General features: G+C 46.9%; 1 protein-coding gene across 3 annotated transcripts in view; it reads left to right on the forward strand.

Annotated features, from left to right (window-relative positions):
• Window positions 1–2266: 2266 nt before the first annotated feature.
• The window catches only part of radil2b (Ras association and DIL domains 2b), a 31206-nt gene continuing 7985 nt past the window's right edge, over window positions 2267–25487 (forward strand). The window contains exons 1-13 of one of the 3 annotated variants that reach the window (XM_086195687.1): window positions 2268–2725; window positions 3860–4062; window positions 4974–5148; window positions 7114–7346; window positions 9061–9231; window positions 9313–9509; window positions 12431–12721; window positions 12826–13221; window positions 13936–13973; window positions 14065–14282; window positions 15146–15258; window positions 20967–21231; window positions 24859–25031. In XM_086195687.1, the coding sequence (XP_086051813.1) occupies window positions 2595–2725; window positions 3860–4062; window positions 4974–5148; window positions 7114–7346; window positions 9061–9231; window positions 9313–9509; window positions 12431–12721; window positions 12826–13221; window positions 13936–13973; window positions 14065–14282; window positions 15146–15258; window positions 20967–21231; window positions 24859–25031 (2604 nt within the window). In that variant the 5' untranslated portion in view covers window positions 2268–2594. Of the gene's footprint in view, window positions 2726–3471; window positions 3725–3859; window positions 4063–4973; window positions 5149–7113; window positions 7347–9060; window positions 9510–12430; window positions 12722–12825; window positions 13222–13935; window positions 13974–14064; window positions 14283–15145; window positions 15259–20966; window positions 21232–24858; window positions 25032–25487 lie in introns of those variants that run through there. The other 2 variants (XM_086195686.1, XM_086195688.1) reach the window with 2 other exon arrangements.

Raw genomic sequence — 25487 nt, forward strand, 5'->3', positions numbered from 1 at the left:
CGGTCGGCAGGCTCACATGAGACCATGCACCCACACACACACACACACACACACACACACACACAACAGATGTAAACGCTTGTCTTGAACCATCGGGCCTCCACGCTTGATCCAAACAAGTGAGTCAAACACCTGTTTATTTCCAGGTGAACGGGATTGTTTTGACGCACGCTTCCTTCCATCGCCTCTCTGCTGCTCTTAGTTTTATCTCTGATACTCAGCCACCTTTCACCTGCTGTGCCAGTTTATCTGCTTTATCGGTTTGACATGAACATTAAATAAGTCTCCAAACTCCAAGGTCAGGTTTTTCAAGAAAGTAAATACAGGTGACCTCATCGAGGAGAGCAGCCAGCGAAGAACTGCCCCATGCAAGCGTAGGTTTTCATCAGAAACGCCAAGCAGCAGCTACTGAAGGTTTGTCTTGTTTGGAGGAAGAGCGACTGAGGCGGTAGAGGAAAAACAGGACCTCCTGGCTTTGTTAAGTCTCTGCAGGCGCTGCTTCTCCTTGGGACCTGATTACTACGAGTTAAGCTCCTCTGTTCTCTCTGTTCCAAGGAGAGGTGGCCTTGGCTCACGTGCGCACGCTTCTGCGTCCACGCTTACCTGGATATCCTCTCCAGTGTAGTGCAGGTATAAATGGAGCAACCCTGCAGAGTTCAACAGGTGAAGAGAGTCCTGTGCTGTATTTACACTGCAGGAGCTGTCACAAGTCCTCAGGTATCAGCGGTGTCACGTTATGTAAGGAGAGCAGCTTAGGCCTCGTAAGCTCAATTATCTCTCCATGCAGGCCAGGAGGGATCTCCTCCCACAGCGCTGGCAGAGGAAACCCGAGGCTGCTCTCATAGATGGTGTGAGGTGAAAACACACCTCCATGCAAAAACAGAGTACACGGTAATCAAGAGTGACTCCCCAGCGTGTAAACAGGAAAGGAAAACTCATTCATACATCAGTTTGATGGTTTTGTATGCCAAGTTTCATCATTGTTCCTCATTGTGTTGTATTCTTCATCAGAACCTCCACCGCAGTACGCTGATGCGTTCAAGTGCTCGGCCACACAAGCGTTTCCTTCTAGAGGTCAATCTGAGTTAACTGTGACACGCGCAGCACCCAGGATTATGCTGTTCAGGCATTAGCACTGAAATTAGCATTAGTGGTTCCACTTTTAGTAGCAGTTTGTTTGTTTGAGTATTAGCTACTTGATGTGGAGTTGCTTTTGTGTCCTTGTTGTGGAGTCTGAGATTAATTTGGGGAATGAAAACAAAATCTACAATGAAAAGAATATTTATGGCCAGAAAAGAACATTTGTGATTAAAATGTTGTAAAATGAATCCAACATTTTACAAACTCCAAAAACTTTGCTATTCAAGATTCAAAAGTTGCGCCTAAAATGGAGCTGAGTCGGTTTTATGTGCCTTTGGAAAAAATGACAGAATACTACTTCACTGCAAGTACAAACACTGCTGTTACTGTGTTTGCAGTACTTTGGTTGAGTTTAGCGTCGCCAAACTTTAAAGTTTCGACAAATTCAAACACACTTGTAGTCAAGCTTTCATGTTTTGTGTAAAGTCAGAGGAAGACAACTACTACTAATACTACTACTACTACTACTACTACTACTACTGCTGCTGCTGCTGCTTTCTAGACTCTGGGCTTATTTTAAGTAATTGTACATTAAAAAATACTCTCACCAGCAGAGGAGAGTCTGACTCTCAGCATCAGAGTCTCAGTGGTTGGGATTAACTCATAAAAGCTTCCATGTTGCAGCTGAGCGAGCACACGCTCGTGCACGCGGTCTCCCCCGAAGCACCATCATCACCTGCATGCACGACGACGCGCACAAAAACAAACCCTGCGATCTCTCTTTGAACCAGAAGATGGCGTCATAGTCCTTCAGCTGCTCCGCCACCGTTTCTCCACGTCGTGATGAGCGGAAGATTAGTAGTGTATTTTTTTTTAATTATTTTAGCCACACAAACACCTGCGGTATCACCTGACATGTGCCACCAGTGTTATCATCAGGTAATCGTGTGTTGGTGCTATTTCTTTTATGTCCTTGTAGGATTTTTCCAAACACACGACACGTACAAAACAAAATATTATTATGATTATTATGATAATTGTTACTTCCAGCCTGTTCTCCAGCCAGGATTTTATTTTGAAAGTTGTCTCGATGATGTTCGCGTGCGCGTGCGTGCGTGCGTGCAAACTGGGCCTCTCGCGGCGGTTGCGCGCTCTGGACGCACATCTGGAGAGCGGGTCTGACTCCTCCAGCGGTGCGCGGAATTCGTCCTCGGCTTCCACTCAGTCGCCCCTCGGCAACGTCTCACCCGCTTTCATGAGTCTGACGAGGAAGAGCGTGAAGTGACGCTGTAACCCGAGACGTGCGTGCGTAGACGGCGGAGCGAGCAGCTCCAACAGCTGGATCGGGACTGGAAACATCTGCCGCGCCTGCTGTGTGGAAGTAGGGAGCGGGTGAGTGGCTCGGAGCCGCTCGTCCTGTGTGAACCATCCCAGGAATGACGCGGGGACATCGGCCTGCATCTTGGCTCTGACTCGAAGGTTCCTGGATTTACTCTCCGCCACTCTTGACAGGAATGAGTCAGATGAGAACTCCCCGTGACGAGTCGCGCTCTCTCCCGCCGAGACCCCCGAGTTTACCTGCTGCGGCTTCTCTGCGGAGGCGGTTCGTCAAGCTGGGCAGAAAAAGCAGCGATGGGTCCCTGCAGTGAGTACACGCCGCTCCCTCCACTCGTGGAGACACGCAGCGCTTCCTCCTGCTCCGTGTCTCTCGAGGAGACGGTCGCTGCTTTCCGTCTGAGAGAAATGACAGACTTTAATGAGCAAATTCCCTTCTTAGAACCTCAGAACCGGACCAGGTCAGGAGGTTTGGTTCTCCAGGTGTTTGACTTTAATCCGCATCCACGTGAAGCCTTTCAAAGGCAAAGGCAATTTTTCAACGCTCCCCACATTAAAACTTGGACTTTCTTCTTTTCTGACATTGGCACAGCACACTTTTTTGTTTTGTAATTGTCCTTATTGAAATTGTTCTTACTTCTCTCAGTTATTCATTCATTTTAGTCATTTATCTTTTGTTAATTTGCCAACAATTTTACAGGAATAGGTTGGAAAACCTGGGGAGAAAATCTACCTGTAAATTAGTGAGAAAGTCACCTGAAAATGAATTAAATAGTCAGTTAAGTAACAGGAAAATTGCACGGTAGCAATTCTGTTATTTGATATTTGTAATAATTCGAGGTTTAAGGGCCAGAGAGATGCTGTGAGCAGACCCACCCCCGCCTGCAGACCCCTGGAGGATCTCAGGTTGCTAAGGTGCTGGTGATCTGCTCACGTGCTGCGGCGCTCCATCAGGACCTGCTCTCTCTTCGCCGCGCGCACGTCAACTGACACAACTCCTCAAAAATGAGAACTCTTGTGTATTGGAGTGTTGTTGCAACTGCAGGGAACCTTTGAACCTCAGTAAGAAGCTTAGCGGTCAGACTCAGACGCACCACCTCGCTCTTTCAGTTGTGCACTCAGAGTGGAATGGTGAAGGAGCGTGCGGCGTTTATGTGAGCGGACATGTATGTGTGGGGATGTGATGGATCCTGGTGCACCGGCTGAATGTGTGTGAGAAGAATTCATGCTCGTCCAGATGCTTCTGTTCCTTCACGGCTCTTCACTTATTTGCTCGTGGACTGTCTGTCTGCTGCCACTCATCCATCAGGTGTTCACCTCTCCTCCACCCTCTGTTCCCCCTGTCTCTCTCACCGCCCCTCCACCCTGGAGGTCGCAGCCTGAGGTGAACCTGACGTCAGCAGCACTGGTCTTCATCTCACCGCACTTCTCCTCCACTCTTCAGATCTGCTTCGTCCACCGGCAGCTCGTCCACCAGCAGGTCAGCCGAGGCCGTGGCCATCAGAGCCCCAAGCAAGAGCCGCATCCGTCGCCATACCAACCGCCTCTCAGGTGTCTTCCTTCGTGGCCCTGCCCCCAGCTCAGACTCCATGGCGCTCACCACAGGCCTCAGGTCATCACTGTCCGCTCAAATCAGGAAGGAAGCCGGTAGGTCACGCTGACCTGACTTGTAGTTCTGCATGTCTGTCCTGTGTAGCTGTGGTGGTCGATGGTCAGCGACATTTCTACGCAAAGATCCGTTCACTCGTCTTGATAAGAAGTATCTGACCCGTGGAAATAGTTGTGCTGTGTCTGATATGATGTCATCATCGCATGACTGAAACACATTCGATGAAAGGAGGGTGTGGAGTTGAAGAGCAAGGTTAGAGAAGTAATCAAATGATGTCATTGGTTGCATTATGGGAATTGTAGAACCTGGTGTGTTTCTGGTAAATCCTCCAGTGTTATGGAATCCTAATGTTTATCATAGTTCTACTTGCACCCTGAAGCAACAAAGCAAACATACCAATGTTAAGGAACAAGCAAACCTCCTTCCAAAACGTCCTGAATGCTGGCCGACGCTGTCCAGAGTTTGTAAATGGACGTTTAGAGGCAGTTTTGCTGTTGTTGGCCTTTAGCTTCAAGCTAGCATACGTAGCTGGCTCCTTCTGCATTGGTATCAGCCTCGCAGCAGCCTGTTGTACATGAGTTTACCACATTCAGTAGGAGTACCTGATAGTGTCACGTATTATCACAAAAATATGGAAAATTGGTTCTCTTTTAAATCGCTTTATTTTTCAATGTGGTTTTGAATGGAATATGGAGAAACCATCTCAACTGACATCTGTCAGCACATGCCTTACATAATTTCCTGTTCTTCCTGATTTATTGTGTACAAACTGCCAAAACAGAGCAATAACTGACACTTAGTGTAGCTGTAGCGTTAGTATGTTTGTGATACGGTAACCGTCTGCGCCTCTGGCGTTATTGTAAATGTGGTCTGGCGTCAGTGTGCGTGAACCGCAACTACAACCCCATGTTCTAACTGTTGTCGCCCTGGCTGCTGCGCTGTCATGCAGTCACATGCATGGATGCTCTGACTGTGGATGACCCGTCGGAGCTGTCCAGTCAGATAACCGCTCCGGGGATCCTGAAGATCTTTGGAGGTGACATCTGTAAAGGAGCTCACTACAAGAGCGTCCTGGCCACCACACAGTCCAGTGCAAAGGAGCTGGTCAAAGAGGCCCTGGAGCGGTACGTCCCCACACGCCTCCTCCTCTGCTGCAGAATCTGACTCTTCGCTACAGTTGCGCTGCTTCCATCTTTAGCTGTTGTTGAAAGATTAGCAGGATAATGTTTGGATTTTTTAAATTTTTTTTATGCTGAACAAAGTCAATTTGACCCGTTGTTCTGTTTATTATAATTGCAGTACAGTGAGCACAGTGTGTAAGTGCCAAATAGTTCATTTAGCCGTTCTGAAAAGTTGTAGCAAGCCGCAGCCTTGTGTGAAAGACAGCCAGTGTTGGCGAGCGCGCTGAGGCGAAACTCTCCAGAGAGAGTAAATGTCTCCTTATGCTGCTTGTGTTTCAGCCCAAAACATAATGGAATGATTAATACAAGTGGAACTGTCAAGCACAGACTAAAGCATTTTCCTCTCCCCTCTGTGAGCGCTGTACACACTGCAACAGCGGTGTTTGTTCAGCCGTGTCACACACTCACAGTCAGCTAGCAAACACATCAGACCCGCTGACTCTTGATACGTTCAGTTCTTTGTTATCTTTAGCCGAACGCTCATGACAAGGTTATAATTTTGATCTGAAGTGCCCTTTAAAACACTCTCTGAGTTAGCAAAAATATTTCTACTGTGTTTTAAAGGTGCTGTAATACCTTAGTAAGAGTGACTGCAGTGACTAAGGTGAGAGGATTACACACAACTGCAGTTTTCCTCAAGCCTGTCAAGAGTTTTAGCATTTAGCTACTTATACTGTTTATATTGTTTTTTTACACCCAAATAAATCCACCATTTCCATCCCACTGCTCCATTTAACCGTTTTTATTGATCGTTCGTGTTGGCAGGTTTTTCTGTTGAAAGATTCTGATAAAAGTCAACTGCGAAGGCCAAACACACGCTAGGTGGCTAAATAGTGAGGGGATGCTAATGATTCTCTGTGTCTGCTGGACTTTTGACTAAAACCTCCTCACCAACTTTATAAGCTGATAATATGGTAACTTCTCCTGTGTTTACAACTTATTTTAACCTAACGAGAACCACAAAGTGCATGAAAGCGGGTTAAGAAAAGTAATTTTGTTCGAAAAGTGTCTCAAACTGAAGGTTACAGCTAACATGTTAGCATGTAAATGTTTACGCCGCAGTAAAGTGACAGGCTTTGGCAGCACTGAGTTTATTCCTTAAAGCAAGGATGCACTTCAACTTTAACAACCTGTTGTTTTTGCTTCCAGCGCTACACAGCCTTGCTGCTGAGCCCCCCTGGTGCCAGCAGGGATAAATAAGAGAATAAATAAGTTTGATTATCCAAAATAAAATGTGCACTCACAGTCTGTGCACACGGAATTGAAAAGTGCGCACATGGATCTGCCGTCTAAAGCCACGTTACTAACACCTGTGCCCCCGTGGCCTCGTCTGATTGGCTGTGAAACCTCTGATCACAACTCAGCAAGGCGTGAAATCTTCCCTTACGTTGGAGATATTTGCTGGCTGTGGATTTCATCTGACAAAGCCGTCGGTGAAGCGCAGTGTAAACAATTAGCACATCTGTATGTGCAGTTCGTAAGTCCATGGCCACGGATTGGGAAACTTTGTGGTCTACAAACAACGATAACGCTGTAAATTACCAAATTTTGCTAACTGAGGACAGATTTGCTCAGAATAACAGATTTGCACCTCGGTTTTGTTTTAGAGCAGCAGACTTTCCTGAAAGCCGTATGTGTCGAATTTTTATGCGTTCACTTAAAAATATTTCTGAAAACGAAATAGGTTTTTATGTACATCAAGCAGTTAACTGCCAGTAAAGCAAAGTTGACCGTTACTTAGCAGTTAACCAGTGTGTCTAGTAAGCTTTTTCTAATTGAGTTGGTGTTCGGAAACAGAGGGAAAATCTGTGGGAGGTAGATGTCTAGGGGTTTTAAGCAGGAGTTACATGTTCATCACTTGAAAATAAAGGTGGCAAAGATTATTCCTAACCTCACCGTGTCCTCCAGGTATGGCCTGGGAAAGGAGGAGGCGAGTTCCTACGTTCTCTGTGACACCATTGGTTCCATTGGCACACATCAGTGGAGGACGGAAGCCTTCAGAGTTGTTGGCGACAATGAGAAGCCCCTCCTCCTGCAATCGCTATGGAAACCCAGAGAAGGCCTTGCAAGACGGTTTGAAATCCAGAGGAGAAGTTTGGTAGAGGAGCAGACATCCAAAGACAAAGACACCATCACTGCCGGTAGAGTTCCTCTCGTCTCAGGGTGCTTCAGGGCCATCGTGCAGGGTCCATCAGGGTGTCTGTGTGTCCCTGAATCAGAGCCCTGGGTGTTCAATGAAGCATTGTCCACATGAGATCCACTTTTAGAGTTCTCACAGTAAAATGTGGTTTGTTGGCACACTGTTTTTCCAGAGCAAATCAGCCAAACCACAAAGACCAAACTACATTTTAATAGGTCTACAAAGTCTTTTTTCCTTTCCTTCCAATTTCGGTTACAAATTTGGATTTATATTTCATTCTTGCTGCCATTAAAAAGGCCTAAGAAACTTTAAATTCAATTAACATTACAGACACAGTAATCCTGGTCCGTGACACACCCTTTCTTTAACAGCCTACTGTTTTAACGTAATGCCATAAAGTTTCGCACGGAAAATATACCATGCACTGATATTTGCAAAGCGTGACGCCACAGAAAAATACCCCAAAGTTTCCGTGGATGCTTGACACAAACTGTCTATGGCACTTTCAAAGTGCAGGGTGGACCAAGTTCTGTCGTTTCCACTATCGTTTCTCCTGGCGGCCAGCTGTGGTTGACACAGCTGCGGTCGCCGTGTAAGAGCGCGTCCTGTTTTGTGTTTAGCTTTTAATGAATGGCGCAGCTTGGGAGAGCCTTCTATCAGTGTCAGCTTGTAGATGCCTGCTGCGTGGGTGAACTTTTTCTATTTCCATGAGCGCTGTCTTTCTTTCCACTGAGGCCTGTTTCCTGAATGTGGCTTCTCTGAGTTGACTTTGGCATAAACACACAATGTACTACTGACAGAATGTACACACACCTCACCTAACATCAGGAAAAAAAAACAAAAAAACAAACCGGGTGTTGCCCTGTCCCCACATCACACTGCCTCCGGGTTTCATGCATTTACGTTTGTTTTTGCACAGCCTTGCCAGCAGCGTTGGAGCCCCAGAAGGGAAATTGTTTTGTTTTTAATTGTCTGAATGTCACAATTTGAGGAATGGACAAATGTTCCCAGATGAACGTGTCTGCATGACATCTGCACTTTATGCCCAGAGCTTAGAAACGTGTGTCCACGAGCTCTACATTTTTTGCCTCGGCTATTAAAAAAGGTGCAGCGATGCGGGAGATTTGTATGTTGTGGCCACAAGTTAACAAAGGTGTGAAAACGAGACCCGTGTGAGGAAACGTAACAGAGGGAAACTTCTAATTTCACACGCGATTGCCGAGCTGAGCTCAGCACAGCTGCTGAGGTGGTCAATTTAATGAGAAGTGGTTTAGGCGCCTCCAGGTCAGCGAGATCAGGAGGTGGAGGCACATTGGCTCTCATATTATGTGCCAAATGTCTCCCACTTACGGTGAATCTGTCCGTGTTCAAGGGAAGCAATGATGTCTGTGTATGTCAGTCTATGATTGAAATGAACCTGAACTGCATTTTCAAGGAGTCCAAATGAACTGCCAGAGTGACAAAGTGACACAAGATCCGAATGTTCGGCCACTCGTGATGAATTCAGACTCAAGAGTTTACGTGTTGGAGGAATGACTCCAGGTGAATGTGCTGCTAGAGCTCTGAAGATCCCGTGCACATATTTCTGTAACTTGGGGCACACCCTCGACATTCCCCTAAGTAAAAAACAAACAAAACATAATAATGCAAATCCTCTTCCGGGGCTGCGTACAGGACTTGGAAATCCTAATCATGTTTTGGTTCATCCCTGCTAGGCATCAACGCTCAGGCCCGCAAGCTGCAGAAGAGCCGCTCCAGAGTGAACTCCACCCTCATAGAGAGGACCACAGGGCGAAACCAGAAACTGTGGAGGAGCAGAAGTCAGACGGACCTTGTCGAAGCAGAAACAGAGACATCAGAGCAAGATAAAAGCTGCAAGGATCAAAGTGAGTGCTTGAATGAGACTTCGGGGCAGTTTCACAAGTGCTCAAAAACAAGTCCAGAACAGAATCCCATTCACCTCGCAGTTCTCTCTGAGGGGGACGATGGGTCGTCGGCCAAAACAGAGACCCTCTGTCCGTCGAGGCCCCGAAGTGACCGAGAAGGAGAGGAGTCTGAGAGGGAGGAGACGGAGAGCAGCGACGATAACACCACACAGTACTCCATTCACCCTCCTCACGACTGTCCGTACCTGCTGCTGCTGCAGGGCTGCAGCCTCACACAGGTATTTCATTCACACGCACAGGGAGCTTTCACTTACAATGCTTTTAATTTGTTAACCAACCATTTCTCAACCAAACTCATACAGTGAGACACTTTGTTTGGCAGCCATTTTGACATGGAGTAGAACCTGTAAACACAGGTCCTGTCCTATGGAGGTACAGAGCCTAAATTGATGGGATTAGTCACGCCTGTGTTTACCTGCGATTGCAAGTCAACTACAGCTCACCACAGCCACAGGGTTTAGCCAAAGGGCCACGTGGAGCTGGTCCTGAATGCTAACGTGATTTAGCCCTGCTCCTCTCTGAACAATCCAGCACCCTCAGCCAGACTTCCATGTTTGCCAGCAGGATGTTCTCTGGGAAAATAAACTCTTTGCAAACAAATGACGAGGATATTTTCCTTGGCATAATTAGAGGACTAACAAACTCTGCACTGCAGTTCAAGAGTAATGCTGTTACTTCCATATCCTCTCCATCTCCGGTGAGGCCTACGTTCACCGAGGACGTGCAGCTTTGGCTTTTAACACAAAATCATAAGTTAATTTAAAGTAACGCACCAATTTTGGGGGGATATATGTGTTCATGGTTCGTCATTTTTAGAGCCAACCCTTCCCTCCTTTCTGATGCGCTACGGAGCTCCAGACCGCCACTGGACTGCTAGCTAGTGTCGCTGCGCTGGATGCTAACTAGCAGTGGAGCAGTAGAGAAAGTGATCAGACACGTTTCCCTCCAAAACAGTTTTTGCCTGCAGTAATAGAACTTGGTTAGAACATTCACGGAGAAAAACTGCTAAAAATGTTTTATGAGATACACACTTGGACCCCCCCCCAATCCTCCTGTCTGGCTCTCTCACTTCCAAAGCCTGCAGGACCTCCCCTGTGTATATTCTGGTTCAACTAGATTAGCATTGGGGTCTTGGCTTTATTTTGATTGGAAAGCTCTTAATGTGACTTCGCTGTAGCATCAACAGACTGTCTGTTTACTGCTGACTTTCTCAGACAAAACACAACGATCTCTGCAGTCTATCCAACTCTGTAGGTCAGCAAAGGTAGTGTTCCTCTAAGCCTACGTGTTTTTCACCCTCAGCCCCCCGTGTGTTCAGCTCGCAAGCATCAGAAAGAATCTTTTCGGCCTGTGACATCGGCAGCTGGCAGCTAGAAATGAGAAGCTGATGTAACTGTCTTCTGTTTCAAAGCAAGTCATTTATGAGCCACATGAGTTACAGAGAAGACAGAGTGACGGCTGTAGCAGCTTAAAATACAACAATCCATGTTTTCCACATCCTTAAAAGATTCGACTTTTTTTTTCTTATTCACAAAATGTTCAAGGTTTGCATTTCATGACATTTGGGCTGCTGGTACATGGATGATATCTGTTGATGTGCTTTCTGAGGAGCACAGCGGTGAAGCTGGATCAAAACTGTTGAGTTTTTCAATGCAAAACGAGGAGACAGACAGAGCGGATTATTGTGCGAAGTCAGCAAACCAGCAGAAAAACTGTCAAACGACTGATCAGGAAGCAGAAAAGCACGAGCGCAGCCCCGCTTCCTGAATGGTTACCAGTGGTTTTTAGCGGCAGGCAACTGCCGCTCACAGGCTCACAGACATATGAGGTTAATTCTCACACGGCTGTGATTACGACACCGTGTCCCACTCATTTGTTTTCCCAAAGGCCCTTTAGTAACCGCTGAGGATACGGTTTACAGAGTTCATTTGTGGAGTATTTCAGCTGTTTAAATCTGCCCTGTTGGAAAAGACAGGCATCACAAGGGAAAACACAAAAGACATAATCCTTTTATAAAACGTTGTTTGTCTAATCAGACTAGGGAAGGGTGATTAGAATGCCTCCGCATGATCGGCCTCTTAAGCTTTCATTGTGACATGTGGTGAAAATAACAGCTGTTAACGCCTCGCCGCACGAAGGGAAATCAGCATCTCAGTGCAGGGTTTTCATCTCGATCTCTTCCAAACACGTGTGAAGACCCTGGCGGACTTAGAGAGGCACTCGCAACTGTGGTTCATTTGGAGCAGCAGAGAAACAGAGAGGAGGGCTGGGGATGGCCCCTGGTTAATGAAAGGTCAAATCGAATAAAAAAAAAGAGCACCAACAGAAAGTGAAAATTAATAGTAAACATGGAAGTAGGTGACTGGGAAAAAAAAGGGGGGGGGGAGCGTCACATGGCGAGCTGGAGTTGAGTTGTGACTCATCTATGTGCCTAAATGTGAGAGAAATGTTGCAAAATACGCTGAAACATGAGGACAGACATGATCAGCGTCACGTCCGGGGGCAGCAGGGCACGGAACAATGGTACTGAGTGTGACGCCAACCAAAGCGCACAGAGGAAACCTGAGAGAAGCTGAGAGAAATGTCAGTCTCTCCATGATTAGAACTGATATTTCAGTCAAACGGCGTCATTTACCTCTCAAGTTTCTTCTCTGCTGCGTTGCTGCTGTGTGACTCCAGGATGCAGAAAGAGGCAGTCACGTACATTTAGCTTGAGGCTAGCTAGCAACTGCAAAACTGTCTAGAAATATCAGTTTAACAGCTGTCAAGCTCACTGTCCAGCTGAACCCGTGTCTACTGTGTCAAGCCACATGCTCAGTCGTCCACTCACACTTGTAACCTGCAACTGTGCTGCTCGACACAACCGGAGGTCCGTTTGTTCCTGCGCTAATGTGGCGCGAGTCCTACCTGAATGACTTGAACAGCGCTCGCGCGGCATCTCGCCACTGAGATTCTTTGAATCTCACAGGTTCTGAGATATCTGTCAGTGCCTCCACTTCAAAAGAAATGACATTTACATGAAGATCTCTCCAAAATTATTCAGTAGTTTTCATGGAGGGAACATAACTGCATCCTTCCTCTTCAGTCTAGGCACATTGTTCTCTACTTTGTTCCCTTTGTCTTCTTCTGTGCCCCCCAGGACTTTGTCATCTACCTCCTTGCAAGCCCAAACATTGTAATAGGACGACAGTGTGACCATGAAGATGTAGCAAAGCCCGACATTCTCCTCTTGGCCAGTGACATACTCCCCAGACACTGCTACCTCCATCGTAGCGGCGCCGGCGGCCCCACCAAGCTCTGCCCTTGTCAAGATGCCGTAGTTACAAGGAATGGTGAGACACTGAGTGAAGAAGCTCAGCTTAGCCCCGGTGATGTCATCGGCATGGGACAACGCTACCTGTTTCTGTTCAAAGATCCTTTAACACTCAAGGTAACTTGAGGATCTGTTGTGTTTGCTGCGTCAGGTCAGATCTTCATTTTCTGACTCAACTCACACGATGATTCTTTTTCTTGTTTCTTTCCTGGGAAAAAAAGGAAGTGAACAGTTCTGCTCCTGAGCCCAGCTCCCGTCCGGCCCCCTGGTTACTGGGACACACCACTTCTGTTACTACAACAAGCCACGCTAGAGAAACGATACTCTGCAGCGCCTGCAGTGACCTCCAGAGCAGAAAAGAGGGCCTGAACAGAGGCCCCCCATTTCTAAAATCACCAGAGGGCCACTGCTTGACTTTGAACTACCAGACTGAGGACGAACATCTCATTGTGAAAAAAATAGTTGCAACGGGATGCAGCCGAGTCAAAGACAGGCCACCGCTGACGGTCGCATTTTGTCTGTGCGTGTGTGTGCAGTACTCGTCCTCGTGTCTTCATACCTCAGACCTGCGCAGGCTTCTGCTGCTTATTGCAAGTGGCGTTCAGACTGCCATGTGGGTGAGTTGTGGTAAAACTGGTGACCGAGGCAGACCTCATCCATGTTTGTGCTCAAATAGACGCCACTAACTGAGCTGGACGGATGAGTGAAAAGTTGCTAAAAGGGTTGTAGGCAAGAAAAGGAGTGATGGTGGATTTGACCGAGTCATAGCAGCAGGCAGCCATTAGCGTGACCTTCGGGGGGAATAGTCTACATAATATACTGGGCTGTAGTGAACAAAAACAACAAAAACCGTATGAAGGGTTTCTCAACCAGTGCCCCCCCTGCTGGCCATTGGAATATATGTCGTTTTAAGACTTCTCTGTACTGTCGTCTGTGTCCTCTTCTCTGAAGTGCCAACATTTTAGTTCAATCCATTTTTTATATTTCAGGTCAACAGTATTCTTACGTGGTATATATTTCCCAATCAATCTTGTTTAACTACCTCAGCCAAGGAGGTTCTGTTTCCGTCTGCGTGTCGGTCAGGAGCTCAGTTTTGTCCCGAGGCCCCACATCAGGTTGATTTGAGGAAGTACTGAATACTTTTAGGGGAAGAGGTTTGTGAAGCGTGGCTGTAGACGGAGGAGCCTGGTGTCTTTTGGCGTTTGGATCGTAAACAAGACCCGTGTTTGTCGTTAGCGCTCCCAAAGACTGCAGAGCTCCCACTCTACATTCACCTTGACGTCCAGCATTTACCTTGTTTTGATTGTGTGACATTAATTGTCGTCATGCAGGAGCACACTAAGGACCTGGCAGCAGCTCAAACAGAAGCGTAAGCACTCGTTGACTCCTAACTTCAGCCGTCGCTTCAGCGACCTTTCACCCGCTGCTCTTCACACACTCTACCCTCTCCTGTATTGCAGTCTCAGCGAAGAAGGTTCTAACCCAGGAGATACGCACCCTGGCAGCCCGGAGGAGGCGATCGCAAGACTGCGCCCCCTGGTGGTGTGGATGTCCAACAGCTTGGAGCTGCTGCAGTTCATCCAGAACCAGCTGCCGCTCATTCTGGAGTGGAGAATTCAAACAGAGCGAGGAGAGGAGGGTGAAGGAGCGAAGGCTGAAGAGGAGATGCAGAAGCTGGGTTAGCAGCCTGTTGACATTCCTCTGTGAAACTGATCATGTGATTATATTGCACATTTAAAGTGAGAGATAAAATGAATCTAAGCTTTAAGTACTCATAAATAGGAAGATGATTTTTCCCTCCTGCATCACTTCTTTGGGTATTCAGAACGCAGGAAGAGCCAGCCACGTAAATTTAACTTGAAGCTAATTGTGGCTGACAGCTAACCAGAGCTTTAGCAACAAAAACAGCAAAACTGCCCAAAAACCTCATCATCCAGCTCAATTTTCTCTATCCAGGTTTATGCTCAGTCTCCCATAAATGCTTTGCTTTAAGCTAATAACAAACAAATGTTAATTCCTCGTTCAGCGCTAGCTTCAACTCACCCGCGCTCCTTCACGGTAGCTCAGAATTAGGAGCTGAAGATGATGTGCTTAAGAGTTTGTAGCCTGCAGTTTTTGGAGATTTTTGCTGTTGTTATGTTCCTGTAGCTGCTGTTAGCCGCGAGTTGTTAATAGCTACAAGCTGAATATACATACCTGGCTCTTTCTGCATTGTGGGGTCACGTTGATATGATGCAGGGGGGGTGACCTGGAGACATCTATTTTGGTAATTTATATCATAAAATCTGCTCTTCCAGTAATGTTTTATATCCAATTTCAAATGTTTAAATCATAATAGATTTCATTTTTTTGCTGCTTTACTACTTGGCGACATGTTTTACCCCCGAATTAAGCCCTCGCCTAGAAAACTGAAACATTCGTAAACTATATCACCTCTCACTGCGAGAAAGTTTAAAATTGTCTTGTGCAACGTTGAAACGCTCTCAATATTCAACATGACAGGTGTCTGTAGCTCTAGACGTATGTTTGTGTGCTTTGCAGCCCTGTTGGAGCTGCGACTGTCCAGTGTCCATTCAGCCAGTGAGGAGACAATCGCCGTCCTAGAGGAGGTCATCATGTTGGCCTTCCAGCAGTGTGTGTACTACATCACCAAGGTGAGAAGCACAGCTGAAATGATTCTCACCGTGCGCCATGGTAGAGAAGGCGACACTACAGCCTACCTAACACACGCCCTGCAGAACTTTGCTCGGCTGAAGGAGTCTCAGCACTCGTGTCGCAGCTCCGTCTGGCCCTCATACTGATGAATGTGATGTGTAGTTTTAGAAAGGAAAATAATCAGTGACAGGCTGGGAATAAAGAGCCCAGTTAGCCACACCGACAGCTTTCTAAAAGAGCTCGCAGCCACACCAGCAGACCACACTGGAGGCATTATGACACGGGAGAGAGACAACACACCGAGGGTCTTTGTGTAGGCTGAGTCAGGGGAGGATGGTGGCGTCCAGCCAGGACGGTCCAAGTGTTGCCAAGGAATTTTTGCTCTGCAACCTCTATGATTACCTCTGACAAGACGTAAGGTACACAACTGGAAGACAAGATGTGTTTTTCATTAAGTGGTCTATATAAGAGACTGAGAGACGCTGGTTCTCAACCAGCGGAGCCTGGACGAGGCAAGTTCTGAAAGCTGCTCTGATCGATAGTCTTATGAACAATGACAATGGCAAATCGGAGAGATTCTGCACAGAGAATTATCATCTCACTCTGCAGTCCCCCTCGGTCCTCAAGCTGACCTGTCTTGAACCCTTCGACCACTGAAGGCAGCCGATTGTGTTTGCCATGATGCTGGAGCCAGGAGACCACAAATTAAAGCCATATTTCCCCCAAAAGGTGTATTTTACATTTCAGTTATTTACTAACTTCAACTGGAGCGAGTAATGCTCTGCAAGTGAGTGAAACTGATCGAGAAATGCAGCTTTTGCTGTTACTTTCCTCCGTGTTGCTTGCTCATTTCGTAATTATTCTTAGCTAATCCATCAGAGACCGTTTCTCTGTTGCTGAATTCCATCATCTCCCCAACTAATAAGAAGAAGAATTTTTGCTCACAAGGGAGGCTCCCTGACACCACAGGGGATCTGGGTAATGAAGTCCCCTGAATGTTCCTCGTGTCGCCAGGAAACGCTGCCTGTTGGTGCGAGGGAATCACCCGTTTTGATTGAACCAAGTGTGTGTCATGCTGTACCCTCACTGTGCTCCTCAGAGAAACAGAAAGTAGTATTTCGCTGTAGCTGCGGTATCTGTTCCATTGAAGCACCACACCCATGACATGGAACTCTGCTGGAAATGTTTCAGACTAGTTTCCATTTGAGATTTGCGGGCGTGGGTGAAAACACTTTCCAAAAAATATAATATCTAAATATAATACAATGAAGAGAGTTCATACGATCTCCCTGCAAATCCAGTCCTGTTTTCCTCTGCTCCGGCCCACCAGTGACCTGGATGTTCCTAACCAGCTACGGCCAACTGACGAACACGAGGCCAGAGCCAGCGGAAGCCATGTCAAGTATGGAGCCACATCAGAGATATAGCATGAACACAGCGCTGGGCTGACAGGCCGCGACGGCAGCCAAACCCAGCTCTCATGTGTCCTGCCAGTTGGAACCTAGATGGACTTGATGCGTCTGTTTTGAAGCGTCTATCAGTTTCCCATGCGGGAAGGAAGTCCGAGACATGACATAGTATCTCTAAAGAGAAAACTATAGAAATCTGCGGATGTCTTGCAAGCTTGAGCCAACCAATTTTCTCCTCAGAGCATCTGGATCTATCTTTTACTCAACTACCTGATGAAACCGGTCCCAGATGTGCTTATCAGTACCAGCAGATGTAGTCCAGGGGTATCATATTCATGGTGGTGAGGCTAACTTGCAGCATCTCATGCACACTTGATGTAAACCTGATGTTTTGCAGTATATTCCTTCCTATCTTGCTTGTGGGGTGTCAGAGCATGTCCGCACTAAACCCACTAAATCTGAACAGTCTATTTTTTTCCTCCATCAGATCTTAGCTGGCTTTTTTTCAGCCCACACACTCAAATGTTTCCAATGAGGAAAAATCTGAACACTACATTGAATTACCTTGAAACAGTTATGGATTTCCTGGTTAGTGGGGAAAAATTTATGTGTTTTCATTGCCAGACAACAAAACAAAATCATAAATGTCTCAGTGTTTAAACGAAAACTGTTGGAAATCCACAATAATCACGCTAATTGTGCTCCCGACCATATCTCAACTGTAATTAGTGTTGAGTTTCCTCTCCAGTTACAGCTGCCTCTGATTCACACATAGAAGTAGAAAACAAGACATCATGGTTTGTTTTTTTGAAGGACGATTCTGTCCATTACAAACCAAACTTCACCCAAAAAATCATACTTTGCCTTTCGAGTACTCACAAGTAGTTGTCAGGTGTGCATTACTTCTTTGTGATTCCAGAATGCGCGTATATTTAGCTTGAAGCTATCGGCAGCTGATGGCTAACAGCAGCAAAACTGTCCAAAAAAAACGTTGGTTTACAAACTCTCCTGTGCATCAGTTGGTATAATCCACATCCTCTATATCCACCCAAATGCTCAATAACCCACAAACATTTTGATTTGTACGAAAATCAAATTCTAGCACTTCTACCATGATTGAAGCACGAGTGAGTCGGTTCAGCTGAATGTGTTAGCTGGTCAACTCTGAATAGAGCTAAATCGATTGACTGGGCAATTTGAGACATTCGGAGAGGCTGATTTAGAAATGAAATGGTGCAGACCCCTCAGTCTGCAGGCAGCCTCATCAGTGTGGCTGCTGTGCTAGCGCCCCCTCCTGTCTGTTTCACCCTCCAGTCAGATGACGTCAGCTCCTGGGGCGCTGCTGGATGATCTGTAAGAGAGAATGATAGGAAGAGTGCAGAGTGCAGCTACTCAAGAAGACAGAGACGATACCCCTTCTCTCTGCTTACGTGCTCCCGGGTTTTTCTCTGCCACTTCAGCAGGACAAAAACTCTTACATGAAAACAAATTTTCAGAAAGAAAAATGCTGTTCCAGGAGCAAAGGACGTGTTGGTGTGTCAGCCTGGCTTCTGATACCTAACACATGAAATCACTGCAGCAAAACAACAAAAACGAACCCTCACTGATAACTCTTGAAGTCAGGAGGTGGCAGAGATGCTTGCTGGCAGTGAATGATGTTGGTAGTTACTCTTCTCTCTGCAGGCAGACGCTCCCTGCTGTCGTCAGACTCTGATAATAACCATCCGAGCCTGTTGGAGGACAGCTATCCTGAAGAGATGCACGTTGCAGCAGTTTCCTGTTTGCAGACCATAGCGTTTTTGCTCCGTATTGGAACGATTCCTGTAATTTTGGTTCCTATCAATCATTTCCGCCCAAACAGATGGGAAAACATGGCGGTGAGACAATGAAATATGATCCAGGAAATCCACGAACAGACTGATGCTTTCAAAACGGCACACCAGGAGGGATCCACTGTGGAAAGTTGAATGTTTTATCTTTTGCAGCAACGATCGTGAGATATTCCAAGACAAGAGGCTCTACGGTTGCTGTGGTCGTGGCCAAACTCCTTACCAGACAAAACCCTTGCCGAGACGTCCTGGAGTACCGAAGTGCTTTTACGTGCTCCGCGGTCATGTAACCAGCGCAGTCCCACATTCTTACTTCAGATCGTTACGATCATGGCCGTGACCAATGCTGTGTTTTATTCAGTCCATCAATACGAGTCACTCGCTGCTGGAAAACAAGCAGACGAAAGAGGAAGTTTTGAAATGTAATCACACGTTGTGGAGGTGAATTTATACCGAATGAAATGACAGATAAACATCTTATACCTCCTTAAAAAAGTTTCCAAAAAGTATTAACATCCAAAGCTGTGCAAGAACAAGTCCACTGTCTCTAAATGACTTGTTGATGGCGACGCCGTGTTGGAAACCTTACTGAATGTTTCTGATATAAGCCAGGTTTCCTTTATCCAGTTGCAGGCTCTGATATCTCCTGCTGCTGTGAGACCACGTTAGCTTGAGAGGAATCAGGCTATTGATCGAAGGAGGTAAATCAGCTTTTTCAACTGGTAGAGGTCAAGAAGCGCCAGCAACACCGGTGGATTATCGAACGACTTTATCAGACCGACGCGCTTCGGCCTGAAGTCTAACAGAGTCGAAAACGGTTGCTCCATCAACTGCAAGTGTTGCTGGAGCTTTTTCTCATTCTCCATCCACCTTGGAACTCTGCTTCTAGATAAAGTTTGTAACCACATCAAATCAGATGACTGCAATATGCATATTTTCTCAGTTATGGGATTATTGTGTGCTTCTAACCTCACTGACAACGAGGCAGCAACCAAAGGAGGAGTCAGAGAGATTAAGTTTTTTCCCCTGTGAGGGTATTTCAGTGTGGACAGAGATTAATCTAATTTATAACATAGTTACTCGCACACACACACACACACGCACTCTGGTGCCGCCAGATAATTCAAGCCAGTTGTGTCATCCATCATGCCGTTACTTCACAGCAGGCTCTGATCCACCTCTGTCCTGACTGACAGAGCAGAATTTGTGAGGAATGTGGTCTCCAAGTCTCCAGTGTCAAGCGGACTAACCTGGCTGAGCCCGAGTGATTCACTGTGCATCTATAGTTTCCCTTCGCTGCTGCAGAGAGCTGACATGGTGATTTATGTCTGACCCAGAATCCCGTTTGTGCGTGGCGAGATGTTAATGTTCCACTCAGTAAACAAGACTTCACACGGGTTTATTGATTTGTCTCGCCCACCTTGCCGTCTCAGCTCCAGTCTCTGGTCCATCTCCAGAGAAAAATCAGATCTAAATCACGACAGAAACTGCAATATTTCCCCAGGCTTCTGTTTACTTTTGGGGGTTTTCATGCCCGCCCGTCCAGTGGGAGAGGAATTGCTGTGGCGTGGAAAACAAAAGGCGCCACTGGTGACAACTGAGGACATGGCGTGATAAATGTGTTATCCAAGCTTGTGGGCAGAGTGTGTGTTTACTTGCCCATCACAATGAACGCACAAATAATTATTATTTTGTGACTCTGAGACAATACGTGCCACGGATGCATGTGGTAAACCCAGAATCCAGCCTGGCTGAATGAATGAATCCTCACTGGTTGGCTCCGCTGAGCGACATTTTCCAACCAGAAACACTGCGAGGATATCTGGCATAAAGTTCATCCATTTCCATTGTCTCATGTGTGATGGGAGCTGTGGCTGCCTGTTCTGCCCTTCATGTTCAGCCTGCCCTGCCTGCTGGGGCTTTACAGTAAAAGTAAGATGATCTGCTCGGGGTGGATTCCTTCAGAAGTCTTCACTCAGCAGTCCTGCTGCAGCGCCATGCCAAGCCCACATGAGCCGTACTCCGGCTTTGAGGAATGTGGATCTACAGCTGGGGCTGGCTGCCGAAACTTGCTGGGTGTAAGAGCGTGGGGAAGGTGGATGTCTGTGTACAATTAGCCCGAACAAAGCCATCATTGTCTGGGGAGCAGCATGGACCTTCAGCTGAAAGAGAGGAAACGGTACAAACCCTAATTTCTGCTGATTCCTCTGGTTTCTCCTGTCTAATCTTCCGTCAGCTGGTGTGAAAAGCAGGCAGACAGATCTGCTAAGAGAACATGGGTGGTCTGAAATCTGCATTAGAGAGTTACATGTTTTAGTTGATCCCAGTGATCAGAGCATCCACCGCACCACGTTTATTTTTCCGACCTCAAATTGACCCACAGGAATTATTAACAATCGCCAGCTCCACATGGAGGACTGAGTCACTCTGAGCTGCACAGCTCTGATGCTGCTGCTTCTGTCTCACCAGGTCCTGTACCCCATCCTGCCTGGCCTTCTGGACTGCAACCCGTTCAGGGTGAGCCCAGACCCACAGATGACGGGCGAGGGTACTCAGGTGCTGGGGAGCAGTGGGCTGCGGGTCCCTGGAGAGATAGAGCAAGTTGTGGAGGTGATGAGCGCGACCTGGAGACTCCTGTCGTCCTGTCAGCTGCACCTGGAGATCTCCTCTCAGCTGATGGCCTACGTCTTCTACTTCATCAACGCATCACTCTTCAACTCACTGATGGAGAGAGGTACCCGAGCACGTGCATGCGCACACGCACACGCACACGCACACGCACACCCTTTGTGTCTGAGTATGAACAGGCCAAGTTATTCTTCCCGATTGAACATCACCAGTTCACTACCAAGTTGTCCCAGGCATTCCAGGTGAGATGGGGAATCAAACCAGTGGCCCCCATGTTGGTCAACAACACAAGAGAGCGCCACACTCTCGAAAGCGCAAACATGAGAGCTTCTTTTGTGGTGTGGTTAGTTTCTACACACACGGTCACTGACAGCAGCCTATCACACGTGAGACCGTCAACATCCTCTGGATCCAGAATAAATTCAAACATGGACTAAAGAGCACAAAGTAAAAGATCTTGTCATCCTCATCTTCTAACGCACACACACACACACACACACACACGCACACACACGCGCGGTGCACCACAGTGGATGCCTTTAATGTTCTGGCCCTTTCGTGTGAGTGCTCCTTTCCTACCCTCCGACTGTCCTGGTGCTTTTAGTCACAGTTTCCAAACAAAAAAAAAACCTCACTTTTTTTCTCTAAAGTATTTCTTTAACATACACACAGCTACCGCTCCAACACATGGATGCCCCGAAAAACGTCATGTGATATCAGTTTTCAGGTGTGTTAGTAGGGAGTATTAAATTATTTATCCAAGTTATTGAAGGGTGAATTGGAAGTGGCACGCTCGCCAATGGCTGCATCGCTACGTCACCACTGAAGATGGTTGATTCATTGCATAGAGCATCGCACGAGCGCCGCAGAATCACCTGCTGCACTGCCCTGATGTGATAAAGTTGATCTGATAACGACCGAGGAAGTATCTAAATCTAATCGGAATTATTCATCCACATTCATAAGCAGGGAGCTAACCAGATCTTGTCATGTACTCTCAGCCCGGCTAAGAGACAAAGAGCTCTGGCCTCTGTTTTCTGGGGCTTTTAGGGCTTTAAAAACCAGCTTCTTCTGGGGCGACGGGAGCAGAAAGGGTTAGGAACGTCTTACATGGATCCGCTGTTCAGCCAGTTCACGCTATCCTAGACGCCTGAATGACGCTGCTCCCGTCTTCCTTCTCTCCCTACTTCCTCTGCATGCCATCCTACAACCCACCTCCACCTCAACTCCTTCTTTACACACACTATCTGTTCTGTTGGACCCGGTTCCGGACCCTCTCTGGGTCTCAATTGCTGCTGCTGCTGCTGGTGTCGTTGGTCTTTCTTGCATAGATCCCAGAACAAAGCCATACAGACCTGTTCAACAATAAAACCAACACTTGGACATTGTTCCAATTTCTGTATTTTGCAGTGACCAAGTTTCAGCTGTTCATGCAGCAGGGAGCAACATGTGTAACAATTATGTTTCCTTTGCAGAGCTTGTTCACCGACCGGTCGCCTTCAGTGCTGTTCTTCGCTCTTCTTTTAAACACCGAACACTCTCCAGTTCTGATGAGCTTAAGTGACAGCACGCTAACCTTTCGGGAGTTGATGCTCTTGTTTTGAACGGACATTTGCGCTGTCATCACATCTAAACCACGCCCCGATCACCCCAAAAGACACTGAGTGGCCCGACCCACTGAGTGGCCCGACCCACTGATGGCGCTGACCCAAGAACATAACTTGAAGCTTTGTGAGATGTGAGCTCACAAATCCAGCTTTCTGGTGTCTTCAGCCCGTGAAGGTATTTTCCCCTCCTGCTTCACTTCTTTGTGACTCCAGAATGCAGAAGGAGTCGGCCACGTGTTTTTAGCTTGAAGCTAAAGGAGGCCGACGGCTAACAACAACAAACTGTCCACTTACATCGCATTTACTGTTCAACATCCACGTAGAAACTCTCAAGCTCATCGTCCAGTATAATCCAGGTCTTCTGGATACAAACATGGTCCAAGCAAATGGATCACAATCTCTCTGGTGCGGTGCTCATTAAAGATTCCGGTGAATCAGCTCACTCATGCTTGCTTGCACACGTTCACTGTTGCGCCAAACTGCATTGCTGAACGCTAAATACGTGTTGCAGGCTCTTTTAGCTTTCTGGAGTCACAAAGCAGTCGTGCAGGAGGAAAAAAGATTGCTCAAGACACCTGTTTGTGAATACTTGAGGCGAAACATCAAGAAAACATCAGCCAAACTTGCATTTTAACACAGTAATAAACTAAATACTGACCATTTTTAGTTTCTCATCAGTAACTAATGTCTACCCTTCCGTCGTGTCGTTGTCAGCTCTCTCATGTGGGCACCAGGTTTTTTTTCCAAGCCTGAACGAATCAAAGTGAGCCATCAGTGAGCAGCTCGATGAAACCCGCCATTCTACGCACACACGACTGAGAGGAAACCTGCGTTGTTTTGTCTGGCTGGGACTCTGCTTGGTTTCATTCATTTGGGCAATTCTGAATACAGTAATCGTACTCGGGTGCGACCAAAACCACTATTCTGAGACCCATTAGAGGAAGTGGTCTTGGTCCGGTCATAAAGGAATCCTGGCGCCGTTTGTTTGTGGTGGGAACGTGAGCTGGGCCTGATCCCAACAAACCGTCGCTCTGAAAGTTCACATGTGGATGATCAGCGAGCAGCTAACTGGAGTCAGTCTCAGTCGACTTGGACCAGCACGCTGTATTCTTCATGTTTAGGCGGATGGAACTGTCCTCCTCCTCCAGACACAGCCAGCCAATGAGCAGAGAGCATGCTGTCACATGACTGATGAAACGAGAGCCAGAGGAACACGTCACAAACAGAACTTCCTCAGTTACATAATTCTTTGTGCCCTGACCTTTGGCTGCGGAACACGTAGCTATATTTAAGTATTTATTCAATCTGTGCATTTATTAAAATGTGTCTTTTGTATATCGATCTTATTCGCAAAGGCAGAGCAACAACTAGAGAAAGAGTCCAAATAAAAACAAGAACAGAGAAGCAAGCGATCAGATAAAGAGATGAACTGAACAACTGTCAATCAAATATTTGAGACATACTTTATACTCAGCCACAGTCACAGCAGGCCCACCAGATCCATCCCAGGTTTGGTCAGAAACACCTTAAGAACTTGCTGATGCGTTACTGTGAAGACCGAGAAGGTTTCCTTAACGCCATTACTATGGTGACGCGGCCCTGTTGGATGTTCAGCTGTAGAACAGGAACATGTAGTAACTGGACTCCACGCGGTCGGATCTTTTCCAACTTCACACCTTTGACGAGAGTCGCAACCTGAAGACGTCAACAAGCTGAATAGAACTCACAGCGCCACCTAGTGGTAGCGGGACACCTGACGGAACAAACGTCATTCAGTTGTGCTGTTGTTGCGTGTTCTCTAGCACCATCTGGTGGGAGCAGGAAGTGATATTTGTACCCCAGTGCAGTCTTGGACTGCTCCTTCATTCACCTCCCTCTCCCTCCACCTCACAGCCACAGGCGCGTTATACGCTTCCTGACTGCTTCCTGCTCCTCGCTATGGAAACTGCAGACATTACAAAATCTTAAAAACATCGGCATCTTAATTTTTGTGTTTTCTGCTGTATTTGTTTTGTTTGATGCAGAGTTAAATGGGCTATTAAGCCTTGTTGGTGTGTAAAAGGAAACCTGTAACCTTGAGAGTCCTGAGTCAACGGACAGATGATGTTCTCTGGATTTGTGCGCAGGCTCTGAGCCAGGGTTCTATCAGTGGTCCAGAGGGGTGCGCATGCGGGCCAATCTCGACTTGCTCCTGGACTGGGCCCATGCAGCTGGACTGGGGGAACTGGCTTTGGAGCACACGCACACACTCTCGTCGGCCATCAATCTGCTGGCTACGCCTAGGAAGAATTTATTGCAGGTGAAACACACACACACACACACACATTCAATGGAGAAAAATCCATCCAACTATAAACACTGGAGACTTGACATCTGAGGTTTTAACTGAGAGAGGAAATGGACTAAATATTCACCCACCTAAATACTTCAGAACTCAGGCTTTGAAGCAACAGCTCTGTAACAGAGCTTCAGCAGCAAAACACGAAACAGACTGGCGTCAGCTTGTGGTGCAGTGTGACCGTCCTCCATTACACTGTAGAGCAGCACGCTGTCTGGTGTCCAGCCCTCATGGAGACTCTCACGAGAGTAAAATCTACCTCGTCTAAACTTGTAATTTTTGCCTGCAGGTGGTTTAATCCGGGCTGTAAATCTGGATTATTCAACTGGCCAGACGTCTCCCGCAGTGACATGTCGATGGAGGACAGTTTATAATCTACAGTACGCCATGACTGTATTTGAACTTTATGTAGCGTGA

Source organism: Aulostomus chinensis, chromosome 23 (genome assembly GCF_037954235.1).
Source record: "Aulostomus chinensis isolate RoL2024-O1b breed Wild chromosome 23, RoL_Achi_v1.0, whole genome shotgun sequence".
NCBI classification, from domain to species: Eukaryota; Metazoa; Chordata; class Actinopteri; order Syngnathiformes; family Aulostomidae; genus Aulostomus; species Aulostomus chinensis.